This window comes from Macrobrachium rosenbergii, chromosome 11 (assembly GCF_040412425.1).
Source record: "Macrobrachium rosenbergii isolate ZJJX-2024 chromosome 11, ASM4041242v1, whole genome shotgun sequence".
Taxonomy (NCBI): Eukaryota; Metazoa; Arthropoda; class Malacostraca; order Decapoda; family Palaemonidae; genus Macrobrachium; species Macrobrachium rosenbergii.
Genome location: NC_089751.1, coordinates 28290090 through 28309677, shown reverse-complemented (window position 1 = coordinate 28309677; position 19588 = coordinate 28290090). Strand labels below are relative to the sequence as shown.

General features: G+C 42.6%; 1 protein-coding gene across 1 annotated transcript in view; it reads right to left on the bottom strand.

The window, feature by feature from the left end:
* LOC136843265 (V-type proton ATPase subunit D-like) overlaps positions 1-19391 on the bottom strand; it is a 43046-nt gene extending 23655 nt beyond the window's left edge. Inside the window, exons 1-2 of the mRNA XM_067111392.1 lie at positions 19263-19391; positions 6599-6716 (exon numbers count right to left, since the gene is read on the bottom strand). Of these exons, the coding sequence (XP_066967493.1) occupies positions 6599-6716; positions 19263-19303 (159 nt within the window). The 5' untranslated portion in view covers positions 19304-19391. The remainder of the gene's footprint in view (positions 1-6598; positions 6717-19262) is intronic.
* Positions 19392-19588: the final 197 nt, after the last annotated feature.

The window sequence follows — 19588 nt, the reverse complement described above, 5'->3', positions numbered from 1 at the left end:
ACCCAAGAGTATAACGTTACTAACAATACTTTTATCATTCTCTTTTACTTTTTTAACTAAAAGATGGGATAAAGAGGTGGAGGAAAAGAAGTTTATCTATTGTAATTTGGTCTCTCTCGCTGCCGGATTGTACGCTGCTGCTTGCACCCGCTCAAAATTTAAAAATATTTTATAAATATTGTCGTTAAGTATACCTTAGTTTAACCAGACCACTGAGCTGATTAACAGCTCTCCTATATTGTTGTATCAGTATTAATTGCTTACAACAACGCAAAATTGAATTATCGTAAGGGGAATTATCATAACTCGAGCACTACCTGGGTACATGAATATTTTAATAGTTTTATTGTTTTATCACAAAACATGCATTTAGTCATGAAAATATGAAAATACAGTAATTAGTGAATATTTCTCAGTGAAAAAAAACCGCGAATGGGCAAATTTTCCGCGAATAATGTGTATATATATTCCGTAAAGAAATCAGCAAATCGTGAGAAAGCAAATATGGGGGCTTACTGTTATAATATATATATATATATATATATATATATATATATATATATATATATATATATATATATATATATATATATATATATATATATACAGGTTGACCATCACTAATCCGGCATCATTGGGACCTGGAGGGTGCCGGATTAGCCATTTGTTAGGCTAGAATACATGAAACCCAGTAGCTAAGCACCTCATCTTAGAATTAAACTATCCCATAAATCAGTACAAGTGGGTTAATAAAGAAAAGACAATTATTATCAAATACAGGTAGTGCTCGAGTTACGATAATTCGACTTACGATATTTCGAGTTTACGATGGGGTTAGCAATAATTAATACCGATACGAAAATATTTAGGAAAAAATATTTTTAGATTTCACGCAGGCGCAGGCAGCGAGAGAGACCAACTTCTTTTCCTCCATCTCTTTATTCCATCTGCTAGTTAAAAAAGTAAAAGAGAATGATAAAAGTATTGTTAGTAACGTTATACTCTTGCATAAATGCATACAGCCATAAACAACCGAACAGGAAACTGTTGTTTTGCTAATAATCGTATCGGATTACAACTGTTGTGCTTGCATTTCAACCATCGTACGGTAATACACAATTACTGTAGTTATGTTACAAATGACGTTAAGTACTGTACAATAGGACTGATATATTTTTTACACTATACCCTTATTTGGAGAAAAGATCGGCAGGGAAATATACTGCTACAGTAACTTTAAGCTGCAAGTTGTAGCTGAAGCTGAGAAAACAATGTTAAAGCTGCCAATGACTATAAATTATCATGCATCGGCAACATGGATGAAACTCGACCGTAAATAAAACTGGAGAGAATGTATTTTAATCAAAACTACTGGGCATGAAAGAATACAAATTACTACTGTTTTCACACCGATAAAAGATAAATACGTAAAGCTCGTATTATGATGAAATCAAGAGAAAATAGCGAACGGAATCTTGATTTTTTTCACACAAAACAAACATTTCCCCAAAACGGCCAGCTGCGATTCCCGAGAACATCATATATTAACAAAAAAAATTGCTAAATTAGTTTCACAACGAGACATTTAAGTTATATCTCGACTTAAAAACACTTCGTATAACGAAAAATATCCTCGCCCCAAATAAATAAAGTATCCATATTTATTTACGCTAACTAGAAGCAAGAAAAGAGCTTTGAACTTAGTTAAATGCAGCGAAATAAACACCACGATACCGATTCCCAAAACAAAACATTGATCACAATTTGTAATACAATTGGAAACACTGTAGTAAAGCATAACTTTTTAAAAGATCCATGAAAAAGATGCACATCTGTTATGTTGATGTTTGTATAATACTGTTAATATGTGAATAGAGTTCAGTATAATGTAGGCTAGGCTACCAGTTTGTTGATGCCGCAAACTGCGCCACTTAAATCAAGCGGCGCAGCGAAAGTTAGCACAGCGACCCGGGAAATTTGAAAATTAATGCGGAAACATTGGAAATTACTCTAGCGAAATTTGTGCCGGATTACTGATTGTTCCGGACTACTGATTGCCGGATTAGTGATGGTCAACCTGTATATATATATATATATATATATATATATATATATATATATATATATATATATATATATATATATATATATATATATATATATATATATATATATATATATATATATATATATATATATATATATATGTATATATATATATATATATATATATATATATATATATATATATGTATATATATGTATATATATATATATATATATGTATATATATATATATATATATATATATATATATGTATATATATATATATATATATATATATATATATATATATATATATATATATATATATATATATATATATATATATATATATATATATATATATATATATATATATATATATATATATATATATATATATATATATATATATATATATATATATATATATATATATATATATATATATATATATATATATATATATATATATATATATATATATATATATATATATATATATATATATATATATATATATATATATATATATATATATATATATATATATATATATATATATATATATATATATATATATATATATATATATATATATATATATATATATATATATATATATATATATATATATATATATATATATATATATATATATATATATATATATATATGTATATATATATATATATATATATATATGTATATATATATATATATATATATATATATATATATATATATATATATATATATATATATATATATATGTATATATATATATATATATATATATATATATATATGTATATATATATATATATATATATATATATATATATATATATGTATATATATATATATATATATATATATATATATATATATATATATATATATATATATATATATATATATATATATATATATATATATATATATATATATATATATATATATATATATATATATATATATATATATATATATATATATATATATATATATATATATATATATATATATATATATATATATATATATATATATATATATATATATATATATATATATATATATATATATATATATATATATATATATATATATATATATATATATATATATATATATATATATATATATATACATGTATGTATATGTATATATATATATATATATATATATGTATATATATATATATATATATGTATATATATATATATATATATATATATATATATATGTATATATATATATATATATATATATATATATATATATGTATATATATATATATATATGTATATATATATATATATATATATGTATATATATATATATATATGTATATATATATATATATATGTATGTATATATATATATATATGTATATATATATATATATATGTATATATATATATATATGTATATATATATATATATATATATATATATATATATGTATATATATATATATATGTATATATATATATATATATATATATATATATATATATATATATATATATATATATATATATATGTATATATATATATATATATATATATATATATATATATATATATATATATATATATATATATATATATATATATATATATATATATATATATATATATATATATATGTATATATATATATATATATATATATATATATATATATATATATATATATATATATATATATATATATATATATGTGTGTGTGTATATATATATACATACATATATATATGTGTGTACATATACATACATACATACATATATATATATATATATTACTCTTGCAGTAATCAAGCTGTAGTGCTAAGAATGAAATACTGAGTTCAAACGTACTTCCGCCTCACAAGTAGGCCAAAGTACCTTACCGAAGAGTCTACGGCCTTGGTCCAAGAGCTTGAAACTCGAAAGCAGAACACAGGAAGGTGAAAAAACTTATATTGTATCTAAGTCCTAACCCAGCTCTAAGCAGCTTTAAAAACTAGAAATAGAACCAGCATTAAAGGATACACTTCCGAGATCGCCTCTGTTATTTACAGTAAACCAGCAGCATGCTGGCACACTGCCTAGGTTGGTTTGTTCCTAAGAGCTCACTCTACAAACACAGTTGCAAGTACAATACACTGTTCCTGTTAGGTGCAGAGCTATTCAACATTAAACAGTTTCTTACTCTACTTCCATGATAACACACCTTATAATCAGTGTTAACTTCTTACTCATTTAAACAGGGGCCAAGGTAGAAGCAAACTAAAGAGTGCCAGTCAATGGATTTATCTTCAGCAAAAGAAGAAAAATGGAACAAAGGAGAAACAACCAAACACTGGCTGGGTGGGGAAGGGAGAGGGTTCTTGCATAATGTCAACATGTAACCATGATGACTGCCAGAGCCATCTGAACAACGCTTAAGAGGCGATTGCTGAGAAGCAAGAGCTGTTCTATCATTAGGCTAACTCGCTCTAGATAAGTAAGCAGCAGAAGAGGAAGAGCCACTAATACGAAAAGGAACAACTGTCACAAGGTGATGAATATGAAGTGATAGAGGGGAAAATTGAGTAAGGCAGGGGAGGGTTATCGTCCTCTCAGAGGATGATACTGGGTGCGCAAATGATAACAGGAGAACTGATGAGCAGCTCAGAACTACTAGGGCAAACACAAAATATCTGTATCCTTAAATAACAATACCAGTTCGCACACACCATTATCACTCTCCTTAAACGGACGATGCGTGAGCTGGCGAACGTGAGCGCCAAACTACCTAACAACTCATCCAGAGAACGCGCCGAACCCGAACTGGAGAGACTGCTTATAGAGGTGGCGAAGGGCACAGACCTTGGTCCCAAGACATGCCATGGTTCCCTGTCCATGGAGAAGACCAATGGACCCAGGCCAGTCTAGAGGGCGGGCTACAGACAGACGCCAAGGCTCCGACACCTCTCTTGCAGGGGAAACCAAAAAAGATCGATCCAGGCCATCTTCACCCTAATATATACAGTAAAATTTCTAACCATAAAGAAAGAATATTTCTCAATTACCTATTATTTTTCTCCTAAACCACATAGGGAGCGAAAGAAGGTGGAGGAGTGAGAGAGGAATTAACCTAGGCTACCATGTAGGCTAATGGAGGGAGAGAAGCACACAGGAAGACAAAAGGAAAAGACTGAGTAGGGTTATGGTGTGCCCTAATGAATTGTATATTGTACGTAATTTATCAGCCTCCAACATCTTCTGATACTTCACAAAATTTTCACCCTCTCATCAGATCACTCCTTATTATCTTCACATCAAAACCACACTTGTGCCTCAACAGCTAGGCTAACATATAGGTTACGTGGCCATGCACACTCGAAACATTTGGTTTCCACAAACTCTTTCCAATATACAGTAGTCTAATGCATTTATCTCTGCTTGTTGTAGATGACATAATGCAAAAACAGAAAAGCACAATACCGTACAAGAGAAAATCAGCCAGAAATCGTCAAAATTTTTACTAAAGCCAGTTCACACTGTCTTGCATAAGGACATGGCATGAAGAATTCTAACAAGAACGTAAACATCCCTGTGCCACCTGGTGGGAAACAGGTGATTATAGAGACATTCCAAGCAGGTTAGCCAAGGTTTATTTTTTTTATTTTGTATGCCGACTGCCCCTAATGGCACAAAGATATATGCTAACTTTAATAGTAGGTAAGATTCATTCCAAATAATTATATTACAGTACTTTGGTGTAATAAAGTCTGTCTTTGCACCCATCATCATCAAACAATTGTTTGAATGCAGCATTTGTGTAGGAAAAATTACATACAAATTATTACCATGTCAAAATAAGAGAGCCATATGTAATAATAAGGATGAAATATGAGGAGTTATGAAGAAGGGTAAGAATAACAAAAAGACCATGCAACAAAAGGGGCAGTGACTGTTCCCAGATGCATACCAGGCTAAGAGATAGAGTTTTTGATGTTTTTCTGGAGTGTCTAAAGGAGCTGTGCCGGCCATAAGATAGACAAATTGTAAACAGAAGGGGTTGTGTCAAGTCAAACTACATATCTGCACTGATAAAAGATTAATTAGGATGATTAATATAAGATGGAATAAACCACAGCAAAGAAATATGACACATACAGAATTATAAAACACTGTTCATCACTTAAAGATAAACATGGAGTGAGGCAAAATAACTTAAAGGATAATAACCCTGAGAAAAAAGGAACACATTCATAATGATCATTAAAAGACTGATGTGCACACTTTCAGTAAGCATGTTATCTAGGGGTGAGGTTATGCTTCTTTGTCACTTACTCCAACTGAAATGGTCTACAATGTGGTAGTGCTAACAAAATAAACGACATTAAATATACTGCTTGCATTGTAATACAGATTAATGCATGCAGTTGTGATACTTCAGATTGACTATTAGTGTTTACTAGCAGATTAAAGCATACATGTAAGAGGTTAATATCTACAGGTGTAGGAAATCACTTTAAGTATTTCAGTAATGAATATATGAGACTTCACCAAACTCACCTCAATAATTTTGGACAGGATCTGACGGAACCGCATTTGCAAAGCCTCGGCTTTTTTCTTGAGTAGAGAATGTCCTTTCTGTGCTCCTGCTAGACGTGCCTTCATCAACGTCAAGGCCCTGTAAAACATAAAGATAATACAGTACTGCATGGTTTTACTTGATAACCCATTTTTTCTCCAAAATTTTTTCTCTGTATACAGACATAAGGAGAGATTACAAAATCCTAAGAATACCAATCCAAAATTACTAAACAATACAGGGTAAACAATAATTCCCATTTCCACAAAAATAATAACCCACTTTACCAACATAATACAGTGAACCCAAGGTATTCGCGGGGGATGCGTCCCACACCCCCCCGCGAATAGGTCAAATCCGCGAATGCTTAAAACCCCTCTAAAAACACTTAGAACTGCCCATTTTGATAGCTTAAACCAAGAAAAACCCTGTAAAAATGCTTATACCTGAGTATTTTAATAGTTTCATCAAAAAGTGCATTTATTCATGAAAATTATATGAAAATACAGTAATTAGTGAATATTTCTCAGTGAAAAATACCGCGAATGGGTGAATTTTCCGCAAATGATGGCTAGATATGTTCCACAGAGAAACCCGCGAATGCGTGAGTCCGCGAACCATGAGAACGCGAATACGGAGGGTTTACTGTACCTTGTCTCGTGTATTTACTGAGTTAACTGTATCTAAACAGCTTATGATCACAGTACGGTCAACCCCCGGTATTTGCAGGGGATGTGTACCATTACCCCCTGTGAATAGCTCAAATCCGCAGATACCCCTCTAAAAATGCTTATAACTGCCTACAGTATTTTGATAGTTCTAAACACCATAAAACCCTCTAAAAATGCTTATACCTGAAAATTTTAATCATTTTATCACAAAAATATTTTTATTATTAAAATAAGGTTTTATATATACTTACCAAGTAAATACATAGCTACTAGCTTTGTACATGGCAGTCTAACAAAATTCAAATTTTTGCAGTGGCGCTACCATCATTTGTGTAGGTGACAAGGCCCCGCCCACATTCAGGACTGATAGGTACAACTCAGCAGAGAGCTTCAATTCGTTTGAGGCCTGATGTCCATTTTTATATAAGTGATTTACCAAGTAATAACATAGCTGATTCTACTCCAAAACATTAATAAAAGTAATGACTTTGAAATAGAAAGGTTGCTAGCATTGGTACAATGCTTGTTGTTCCTTACCTGCTAAGAGAGCTACTGCAGGTGGGTACTGCCTCTAGTCGGTGCTCATTTTAACCTGTAGAGGGCGTGGCAGAATGGCCAAGAATCGCCCCACTTTAGTGGGTACTTTGCAGCCATGGAGGTTCACTGATGGTTGACAAAGATTAAAGAGAATGCCCTTGCCCTGGGCGAGACTAAAATTAAAAACAATGCTGTCACCCACACTGGAATAAAAACCACCAACCCAACCACTTTTGACTCAACCCCTGAAATCAAGGCGAGAGGAAAACAGAGGGACAGAAGGCCCCCTATGCTTCCTTTCTCAACACCATGCCAGCCACGGATAACGGACCACCCAAAGTACAACAATTTTCAGACACAGTTCTATGTCTTTAAGGTAATGCAAAACGAAAACTGACCTACACTTCCAAAATGTTGATTGCAGAATGTTCTCGAGAGACATTCTATGTCGATAAACCAGAGAAGTTGCGACGGCCCAAACCTCACGAGCTCTGACCTTAAGGGTAGGTAAGACGTCTTCTTAAACTGGAGAATGAGCTTCCGTAATCAAGCTTCTCAGGAAAAAGGAAAGAGCATTCTTTGACATGGGATGTGAAGGGTTCCTCACAGAGCACCGAAGATTGTCCAAAGGTCCTCTGATCTTTTCTGTCCTTTGAAGGTAGTACTTCAAGGCTCTCGCAGGACAAAGAAGTCTCTCTTGTTCCTCTGGACCAAGGATGTCAGTCAAATTCTTAATAATGAATGAGCGAGGTCATGGCTTGGAAATGTCCTCATTCTTGGTGAGGACACCAAGAGAGAGAGAGAGAGAGAGAGCATACTGCATTTCCATGCGAAAAGCCTACTCTCTTGTTGAAGACTTGCAACTCGCTAACGCATCTGGCGGTAGCCAATGCCACGAGAAAGAGTCTTCTTGGTGAGGTTCTTAAAAGAGGCCGAGCTGAAAGGTTTGAAAGTTGGACCAGAGAGCCACTTCAGAACAACGTCCAAATTCCAGGAGACTAATCCAGGCTTTTCTAGTTTGGAAGTTTCAAAGGATCTGATGAGGTCACTGAGATCCTGATTAGAGGACAGATCCAGGTCTCTATGTTTAAACACTGAAGAACTATTGACCTGCACCCCTTGATAGTGGAAGAAGACAACTTCCTGTCCGTCCTCAGGAAAAGAAAAAGTCAGCAGTCTGGTTTATAGAGGTCTCAGAAGAAGAGATGTTATTGCAGCTGCAACATCCTCTGAAAACTGCCCACTTGGATTGGTAAAGCTTCTAGAAGAAGATTGTCTGCACCTAGCAATAGCTTCTGCTGCCCGCCTTGAAAATCCTTTTGCTCTGACGAGGCTCCTGACAGTCTGAAGCCTGTCAGGGTCAGGGTGGACAATCCTTGATGGAACCTGAAGATGTGGGGCTGTCTGAGCAGCAACTCTTTTTGTGGAAGGAGTCTTGGAAAGTCCACTAACAGTCACAGCAGCCCCGGAAACCATTCCTTCCTGGGTCAGAACGGAGCGATCAGGGTCATAGAGACGTTCTGGTGAGAGGAGAACTTATTGATCACCTCCCTGATCAACCTGAAAGATGGAAATGCTTAGATGTCCAGGCCCGTCCAGTCCAATAGCATGGATCCGTCGCCCTTGCGAAGGGTCCGACCTGGGGAGCAAAAAGAGAGGCAGACAATGATTTCTCAACGTCGCAAAGAGGTCCACAGGTGATTTGCCCCGGAGCTTTCGGAGATCATCACATACGAGGGAGTCCAGGGTCCACTCTGTCTGGAGAGCTTGATTACAATGGCTCAACTCATCTGCGAGGATGTTCATTTTCCCCTGAATGAAGCGAGTGATAACCTTCACCTGTTCCCCTACGCCCAGAGAAGGAGGTCTTTCGCCGTCTCATATAGAGTGAAGGAATGGGTGCCCCTTGTTTGCGGACATATGACAGAGCTGTGGTGCTGTCCACGTAAACTGCTACTGTACTACTTTGCTGGAAACAAGTAGAGTAGAGAGAGAAGGCCTGGAGGCCCAGGTGAGTGGCCGTCAATTCCTTTACGTTGATGTGGTGAGCTCTCTGATCTACTGACCACATCCCTGAGATCTTCCGACTCCCTAAAAGGGCTCCCCAACTTGGATCTGAAGCATCGGAATAGAATTCTAGGTCGGGGTGCATATGTAGAAGAGACTTCCCTTCTCAAAGTCTTTCTCTGGACAACCATCATCGAAGGTCCGCTTTGATCTACAACATTCGGGTAGTCTACCCTAATGTACCTAAGGACACCTCTAGCCTATGCTACTGCTTACCTACATAAGAAACAGTACAGGGTGTACTCGATACTGACAGACTGATCCGCCACTCTACATACATACAGCTACATCATGCGTGTCCCGTTGTTCCAATCATGGGGACTAGAGATCAGTTCGGACACGTGCTTCGTCACTGGCTGTGACCTACCCAAACAAACCAAAACCTAACTGAACCTAGAGTATTGTGTCCTGACGTAACCTAACACAACCCAACCTATCCTGACTTAGGGCACCGTGCCCTGACCTGGTCGGGGGCTTCACCCCCCTGGACCCCTGCCGTTTAACCCAGTAACTTGAACATGTGGATAAGTTTGTCCTGTGGTTCCGATCAGCGCGACTAATGATCTGTTCGGACACCTGCTTTGGCACTGGCTATGACCTACCCACACAGACCAAAACCCAACCTAATCTAGAATATTGTGTCCTGACCTAACCAATCCCAACCCAACCTAACCTTACTTAGGGTGGCGTGCCCTGACCTGGCCAGGGGCCCCCTGGACCCGCGGCTGTTGTAACCAAGTAATAACTCGAATGCATGGAACCCCTTAACTAAAGTAGGTCCAAATCATCATCATTCATTAAGCAATGTTAACCACAAAGAAAGAGAACTGCACCGCTTACCTTACTCAATATCACTGCTGTCCGACCATGAGGGTACCAGCCTCGGATTCTTTGCAGTGATCGAGAGTTCACGTGAATCGGAAGTACTGGGTCTGGGTCCAGATCTTATTGTTTTCGGCTGGGAAAGTAAATCAGAGACGGGGGTGTTGGGAAGCTTTTGAGTGGATAGACATGTTTGATTAAATCCAGAAACGCCCAAAATGGATACAGAACAGATTTTAAATATCGCTCAGGAGTTAAATTCGTCAGTGGACACAATGTTAGGGAACACAATTTTATCGTGACACTACATCTCGGCGGCCAAAGACGAAAATAAAGGGTGACTGTGGGTCAGGGTGTAATTCTATGAATCATACTGATCAGACATCACAATTTTTAAAAGTAAATTGTATTTTTCCTAACTATACAAACCCGAGGTCCTTTACATTAGGAATTACTTTCAGCTGGAAACGGCTGTTGAACTTTCAAACAAGGTGGTTAAGCAGTTAACTACCATCCGGGAGGCGGGAGTACCACCTGCCCGGATGTAAACATTCCAATTTGCCTTTCAGGCCAGGTATCAGATTGAGGGGTGGCATGAGGTGGGCATGAAATGCAAAGGACCTCGGGTTTGTATAGTTAGGAAAAACACAATTTACTTTTAAAAATTGTGATTTGTTCCGACACAATATACAAACCCTCGGTCCTTTACATTAGGAAGACTCACTGGTTGGGAGGGAGGAATATGAGTGAGTCTCCTGAACTGACTGGAGTTCACCACACCTTGTCTCCCCTTCCTGGTCGAAAAAGCGAGGAAGGGAAAACTGCCTCTGACAAAGTGATCGGGTTGTAAGAAGCGCAGGATAAGTTGTCAGACTTCTGGGTCCCTTTGCATGAAAGAGGAATCGTCAGTTCATGCAAAGCAGGCTAGGAAGAACTTGGAGTCGGATGACATTAAGGTAATCACAGGCATTGGGTCTGTCTTATAGTCATGGTCTCCTTCCCCCCTTGCAAGGGTAAGGAGTGGGGTTGCTTCTATCAACCTGAACAGAAAATAGAATGGGAGCTCCCATTGGGTGCTCACCTGCATTAACCGCCAGATCCAGCATGTAACGGCATGTCCGCTCCCTGCCCGTGGGAAGAGCGCCAGGATGGGGAGAAAGAAGAGAGCCCAGTCACTCCACATGCATTCTTTCAATCACAACCGTACATCTTACGCAAGATGCAACCTGTCCTGTTAGAGGAGCTGGGTAAGCTACATAACTTGTTGAGCAGTCACCACAGGATCCAAGGAAAAGTGTCCAAGGACCTGTGAGCAACATCCCGGAGGTAGGAGGTGAAGGTGGTCTGTTGGGACCACACACCTGCCTTCAGCACCTGCAGAACCGACATGTTCCTCTGGAATGCGAGGGACGGACCAATGCTGCCGACTTCGTGAGCTCTCGGACGAAGCGTACCGGTGTCGTCTTCTCCTGCAGCAGAATACGCTCTCCTTATTGTCTCACGAAGCCAGAAAGAGATCATGTTCTTGGACATTTCTTTCTTGGTCGAGCCAGTACTAACGAAGATTCGTTAACACTCAGGCCAGAGACGTAGAGTCCTCTTCAGATAGCGTCACAGCACTCTAACAGGACACAGTAGCATCTCGTCTGGTTCATTACCTACAAAGTCCTCTAGGGAGGGGATTGTGAAGGACTCGAACCGTGTGTCAGGGCTGAAGGATTCTGAGTCTTCGCTACGAAATCCGGGACGAAATCGAGCGTAACTGATCCCCATCCCCTCAAGTGTTTAACACTGAAGGAAAGTCCATGTAGTTCGCCAACTCTCTTCTCTGATGCCAGGGCCAGCAGGAAGACGATATTGAGGGTCAGATCCCTGTCTGACGACTCTCATAAAGGCTCGTACGTACGGTGCACGAGACAGGCTCCTTAGAATGAGAGTCACATCCCACGCAGGGGGGCCTGAGATCCCTGGGTGGGCAAGACCTTTTGAAGCTTCTCATCAGTACGGATTTCTCGAAGGAGGAAGAGATGTCTACTCCTTTCAGCTGCAAGACTAGGCCTAGTGCGGCGCGGTAGCCTTCCACTGCTGAAACGGAGAGAAGCTTCTCTTGGCTAAGGAAGACAAGGAAGTCCGCGACCTGCTGAACAGTAGCTCCGACCGGAGAGATGCCCTGTCGACGACACCAATCACAGAAGACAGACCACTCCCTGGTATACCGCTGCGGAGGATCATCTGAGGTATCCGGCCATCTCTGTTGCTGCGCGACGTGAAAAGCCTCTTGCTTGCAGGAGGTGGTGGATAACCTCCAGCTGTGAAGACACAGGGACTGCACTGCCTGGTGATAATGCTCCACGTGGCATTGACACAGCAGGTTGGGCCAGGGGAGCATCTCTCTCGGAGCCTCGGAGAGGAGAGCTAGCAGGTCGGGATACCACCAGAATCATTCTGAGATTCGGAGTGATCTTCACTTGGTTGATCACTTGGCGAATCAGACAGAACGGGGGAAAGGCATCCTCCGCAGCAGCCCATGGGTCCGGCACGACCAAGTAGAAGACCTGGAGTTGTCTGTTGTGCCGGGTGGCGAACAGGTCGATGACTGGACGCCCCCACAGGTCAAATAGCCTTTCTGTCACTTCTGAGTGAAGGGACCATTCGGTCTCGATCACCTGATTCTGGCGGCTGAGCTTGTCTGCCACAACATTCCTCTTGCCTGGAATGTACCTGGCTGACAGCTCTACCGAGTGAGTCACGGCCCACTCGTGCACCTGCATCATCAACTGGTGGAGCAGGAGGGATATAAGACCTCCCTGATTATTGACGTATTCCACTACCATGGTATTGTCGCTCATCAGCACCACGGAGTGTCCCATCACTCGATCCCGGAACTCTTGGAGAGCCGGGAAGGCTGCCTTGAGTTCCAGGGGGTTGATGTGAAGGTGCTTGTCGTCTCGGTGCCACACTCCCAAAGTCAGCAACTCCTCCAGGTGTGTGCCCCATCCCTCGGTCGATGCGTCTGGGAACAGCATCATGTCCAGAGGGGGAGTATGCAGGGATACTCCTATCAAGAGGTTCCTGTCGTTCATCCACCAGCAAAGGTCCTCTCTCACCTCCTTGGAAAGAGGGATGAGAAAGGACTGGGACCAATACTCCTTTAGCCTCCATTGTAAAGACCGTAGGTGAAGACGCCCATGAGGTACCAGCTTCTACCAGCTTCTCCAGCGACGACAGGTGACCGATGACAACTTGCCATTGCTGGGCTGGCTTCTCCTGTCGTGACAGGAACAGCTGTGCTGCCTGCCTGAATATGAGAGTTTGAGGGAGAGATTTTCGCTGCTACCGTGTCTATCAGCATGCCCAGGTACTTTATCCTCTGCTTGGGGGTGAGATCTGACTTCTCGAGGTTCACCAAGATCACAAGATCGCGGCAAAACTCGAGGAGTCGATCCCTGTCCTGCAACAACTGCGAGCGGGAGCTTGCCAGGACGAGCCAGTTGTCGAAATACCTCAACAGACGTATCCCGTGTGAGTGGGCCCAAGCTGACACGAGAGAGAAGACTCGTGAACACTTGGGGAGCGGTCGAGAGCCCGAAGCAGAGTTCCCTGAATTGGAAGACCGTCTCCCCGAGGATAAAGCGGAGGTACTTGCGAGAGGACGGATGAATGGGTACTTGGAAATACACATCCTTCAAGTCCACCATAAGCATGAAGTCGTTCTCCCTGATGAAAGCAAGCACAGATCGCGCCGTTTCCATCATGAACTCAGTCTGGCGAACGAATCGGTTCAGGGGAGAAAGGTCTATGACTGGTCTCCATCCCCCTGTGGCTTTCTCTACGAGAAAGATGCAGCTGTAAAAGCCTGGAGACTGGTCCGATACGACTTCCACAGCACCCTTGCTCAGCATGGCTTGTACTTCCTGCTGTAGTGCGGAGTCCTTCGGAGTTCCTTGGACGTATGTGCGGAGATGGACCAGAGAGTAGGTGAGGGGAGGCTGAGACTCGAAGGGTAGCAGATATCCCTCCCGAAGGACATCCACTATCCAGGCCTCAGCTCAGTGCTGCTGTCATGTTGCCCAATGGCTCAACAGGCAACCCCCCACCTTCAGCAGCATTTGGGGGGAACGCCGCCCCTAGCGTTTCCCCTTCTTCTTCCCCTTGCCCCCTTTTCCGGGTTGGAAAGTGGGCTGAAAGGGGCGGAAGGACCCACCCTTTCTAGAGGAAGAAGAAGGCCAGGTGTTTCCACGGGACCCCTTCAAAGACTGGGACTTCTTAGGGGCCGAGGAAGTGCCAGCCTGACCCGAGGGCCTGGCTGCAGTGGAACGCGAAGACCCGGAGGTCTTTGCCACTGCCTGGTGGACAAGCCGGTCACTGTCATCGGCCCGGCGCTTGTCCACTGCAGCTTCCACCAACTCTCTAGGGAAGAGAGAGGCGGAACCCAGCAACGGTCCATTCCGCAGGATCGTTGTCGACTCGGGGCCCCACGGACCTGGAGAAGCGAGAGAGAACGGCATCCCTTCACTTCAGGACCAGGTTAGCCCACAGGTTTGCCATCTGGTGGGTGAGGTAGGAGACAGCCCTACCTCCAGACTGGCACAGTCTCCCAAAGGCAGAGTCCTCCCCGGGTACAACAGCACCCGAGGAAGAAGCCACCTTGGATACTGTGAAAGACCACATATCCAGCCAGGAGACTGCCTGGAAGGCTGCCATAGCGGTGGCTTCCAGGGTTGTGGCTTCTTGCTGAGGGAGGGAAATACTCTCTGCAGTAAGTTGCTGCAACATAAGACCCTGATCAAGACAAATCAGGTCCGGATCAACTTGTTTAGGCAGCAATGCCCTCTCCGACGGAGCAAAGAAGCGCTTCTGGCGAGGCAGAGGAGGGGGAAGAAGCTTATCCGAGCGGTTCGATCCGAGAAAATTGTCCTGCCCAGACACAAGACCTTCACTTGATCGAGGACCTCCTCGGCAAACGTGGACACAGCAGCCCCACCAAAGCCTTGGGTTCGTTCTTGGGTCCCCAGTAGGATTCGAGGCGTGAAGGACGGTCCACAGACGAGGCCGTGGTCCCTTCTCCGAGATCATTGTGCTGACGAATCAGCGCAATAACCTCAGCAAACATCCTCTGTATCTCAGGGGTGTCCGCATCCTGGGGAAGAGGACCCTTGAGTCCTTCCAGGGTGCGGTCCTCCCGATCTACTCTCCCTGCAGGAAGGAGAACCTCAGCAGACCCCCGTGATCCTTCCTGCACCACGCGGGCGTAAGACCTGGCCGAACCGAGGACCGAGCCAGGCATGTATGCCCCCGAGGTAGAACTCTGGGGAGACAACTTGCCAGAGTTCTTCCTGCCCGACTCGTGCCCCTTGGAAGGAGCCCAGGAGGTAGAGGGGACAGGCGAGGAGGATCGGGTGCTCCCACTGGCTTTGCTGGCAGAACCAACAGGGGCAGCGGGCCAGGAGCAGTCACCAACCTGCGGTGGTGACGGCAGCCTGGGTCGAGGAGAGTGCTTTCGCCTGGGCGTAGCAGTCTCCCGAGGAGAGCGGAGCGGCTGGGAGGAGTTGAGCGCGTGGCTGGCTGACGCAAACTTGCGCTGTCCTCTAGATGCGCCCCAGTCTTCTTTGAGGCCAAAACCTCTTGGGAAGACAGAGCAGGGGACCTCTTCTCTGCTTCTCCAGGTGTCCGGACTCGAGGGACTGGTGCACCTTCCTGGGAACCTGGCTTGGTACTCGTAGCAGTACCAGCAGGAAGAGTCGGGGCACCTGCATGCCCGGACTCTTTCTCTCACCCCACGCCCGAGTCTGTACGGAGAGAGGTTTCTCCCGTACCAGACTGGGGTACTCGGGTCTCCTTGGAAACCTGGGTGCTCGGAGCGATTATCGAACGAATGTCCGACATGGACCTGCTGGCCTTAGAAGCAGGGTTCTTCGGCGCAGCAGGGGGAGTGCGGACCTTGGTCTGCACGCCCTTCGCTCCCGATGTGACTGACCCGGGGGTCAGTGCAGCAGTTCCCCAATCCATGGATCTGGAAGAGCCAGCGAGAGATCCCACTGCCTTCCTTGTGGAAGGAGGCAGTCCCTTAGAGGTTTTGGTGCGAGACTTCTTTGGAGGGAGGGCAGGCTTCTTTTTCTTTGGCTGGTGAGCCTCAGAAGGAGAAGAGGAAGAAGCAGCAGACGAAGACAACGACGACACCTTTCGCGATCTCTTCTTTGGCTTCTTTGCTATCTTTCTCAGGATAGAGGTCAGGTTGCCAAACCATGCAGGAGCAGCCGAAGACATAGGAGCAACCAGGGGGGCCACAGCAGCAGGCGCAACCTGGGGAGTGGAGACGGTGCTCCGGCCAGCAGTTGCCGGGGCAGATACATCAGCGCGGCAGTCAGGAATGTCCAGGTGAGGAGCCAGGGTTGAAGGCACAGGTGGCACGTGAGCAGCCAGGCATGGGCTGAGCCAGGGTCGAAGGCACGGGTAGCGCGTCAGCAGCCAGGCCGGGCCGAGAGACTGGGAAGCGAGGAGCCGGGACCACTGTCAAATACGAGCCAGAGTCAGCTACTGGATCAGGCACTGTCACGTATGGCGCCGACGACATCACCATATAAGAAGGACCAGGGCGAGAAAGTGGGGCCAGGAACCCAGGGGGCAGCCAAAACCTGGGTGTCTAGATGCAAAGCCACCGTCACAGGCAGCTTCCTGAACACCGACATGGTGACAGTCGTGGTGGTGGAAGTGGTAACTGAGTGGGTTGTCACTGGAGTGCCAGACAAGTGGGACACCAGGCCTTCCAGTGATGGAACGCCAGGTACACCCAGGTGTAGCCAGGCAGAGGACAAGTCTGATACCTGGTCCATAGAAGGCGCTTCCACACCCAAACCTGAGGATACAGTCGGGTCAAAATGGGAAGCCTCCACTCGCTCCAGGGATAAAAATTTCGCCCCCAGAGAGGATGTCCTGAGCAACCGCTCCCCCACGCCCTTCCACACCTGATGAAACGAATGAAGAAGGGGAGGGGGAGTCTTCACCCAAGGGAGAGGGAGCAAGCAGGGGAAGTTCGCAGGGAGGGAGAAACGATCCTGACGGGTTAGCCACCACTGGAGTCGTCAGGGGTGTGTTACCCTCAGACGATTCCTTGGCGGGCTTCCGACGGTAGTGTTTCCTCCCTTCGAACCTCTTCCATTGCTCAGGAGACCAGGCACAACACTCACTACAAGGAGTGCCGCACGAACACACACATCCCCTGCAAGTTGGGCAGAAGGCGTGTGGGTCCATGTCGACACTAGATCGAAAAGTATTACATCTCTTGTCTCCTACCCCAGGACATACACACTGGGGATAGGAGGGCTTAGAAGGCTTATCAACATTCATTGTTACACATAAGCAAGGAAAAATCCCACTGAGAAAGCTGAAGGGCAGTCAGGCAGAGAGCGAGAACGTCCGCATTCTACGATGGCCGAAAGCAAATTGGAATGTTTACATCCGGGTAGGAGGTACTCCCGCCTTCCGGACGGTAGTTAACTGCCTAACCACCTTGTTCGAAAGTTCAACAGCCGTTTCCAGCCTACGCTGAAAATAATTCCTAATGAAAAGGACCGAGGGTTTGTACATTGTGTCGGAACAAATTCTGATTGGTTAGATGTATTTAATCCATGGCCTGAGGGAATGACCTGGGTCAACGGGGCATACAATTGGATAGCATTAAATTTCTCGCGATCACGTCAGGGCAACGTCCGACAGCAGCCTTAGGAACTACAGGGTGAGAGGAGCGCTGCACTACAGCAGTGTGGCATGGCACTGTTCACATCAACTGGGTACTTCAAAAAAGTTATGTTCCGCTGAAAAAATTGTCTGTCAGCAAGTTCACGCAAACTGGCCAGGTAAATTATTTTCTTGGTAGATTTTGGCACACTGAACAACTTCAATTCTATGCAATTTTGCATTTGGAGTCATTGTTAACGAGCTATAGGCGCATCCCAAGGATAGACAAACTACCCCTCTAATGTATATTGGTCACTTATAAGCTATTACCATATCCTACAAAATATAACAGCCCATTAGCTGATTATCCTAGCCTATCCTATGTGGATTAGCCTAGTTATGATCAATAAGTCTTGACTACCTGAGCCCACAAATTGAACCTGACTGCGTACAAGTGCACACTCGGAAGAATGCAGTGTTCTCTGGATGGCCAGAATTAAGACAGGCTCTTTAAATTAACCAAACTAATGAATTATCAGATGGGCTCTCTAGGGAAATGAGATTTTTGGTACCTCTAGCGATTATGCTGGACACGACCGTCGGTAATTTTGCCGTCAAGTCAGAATAAAATCTGCAGTCGATGCAAGCCCAAATTCGAAGTTACCCTACTCTCCGTTTAAAATAAAATAAACCGAGATGTCCTCTCATGTCAGTCGAGTCTCCTGATGAAGTAGATGGTTTAGCTTAGCCTGCTTCACCAGAAGACTCAGGAGGGATATGAAGATGTGACAGTTTACTCTTATTTCAGACCCAGAACTTTAATGGGAACATATCGAATCACCCAAGCAACTTCTGAATATGTAATACTTACCCCCGAGAGGGGAAAATGTTGATTTTGTCCTTTCCCGACATTTTGGCCTTTGCCGTTCTCCTGTCAACTCAACCCTCGGGATTCTGTTTACCAACTTTCTGAATCGTCGACTTGGAAATAGAGATCAATAGTATTTTTATTGAAGCGCAAATTTCAAATTTACTGCCAATATTTCAGTATTTAAGTACTTTTTTATTAATATTTAGTAATTATATATATTTTCCACATCTCTATAACCCTTTTATAGCTAGAACTACCTTAACAAGAGCCTCTATTTTACTGTAGTTATCGTTCATCTTCACATGGTGGTCGAGCTTATGATAAGT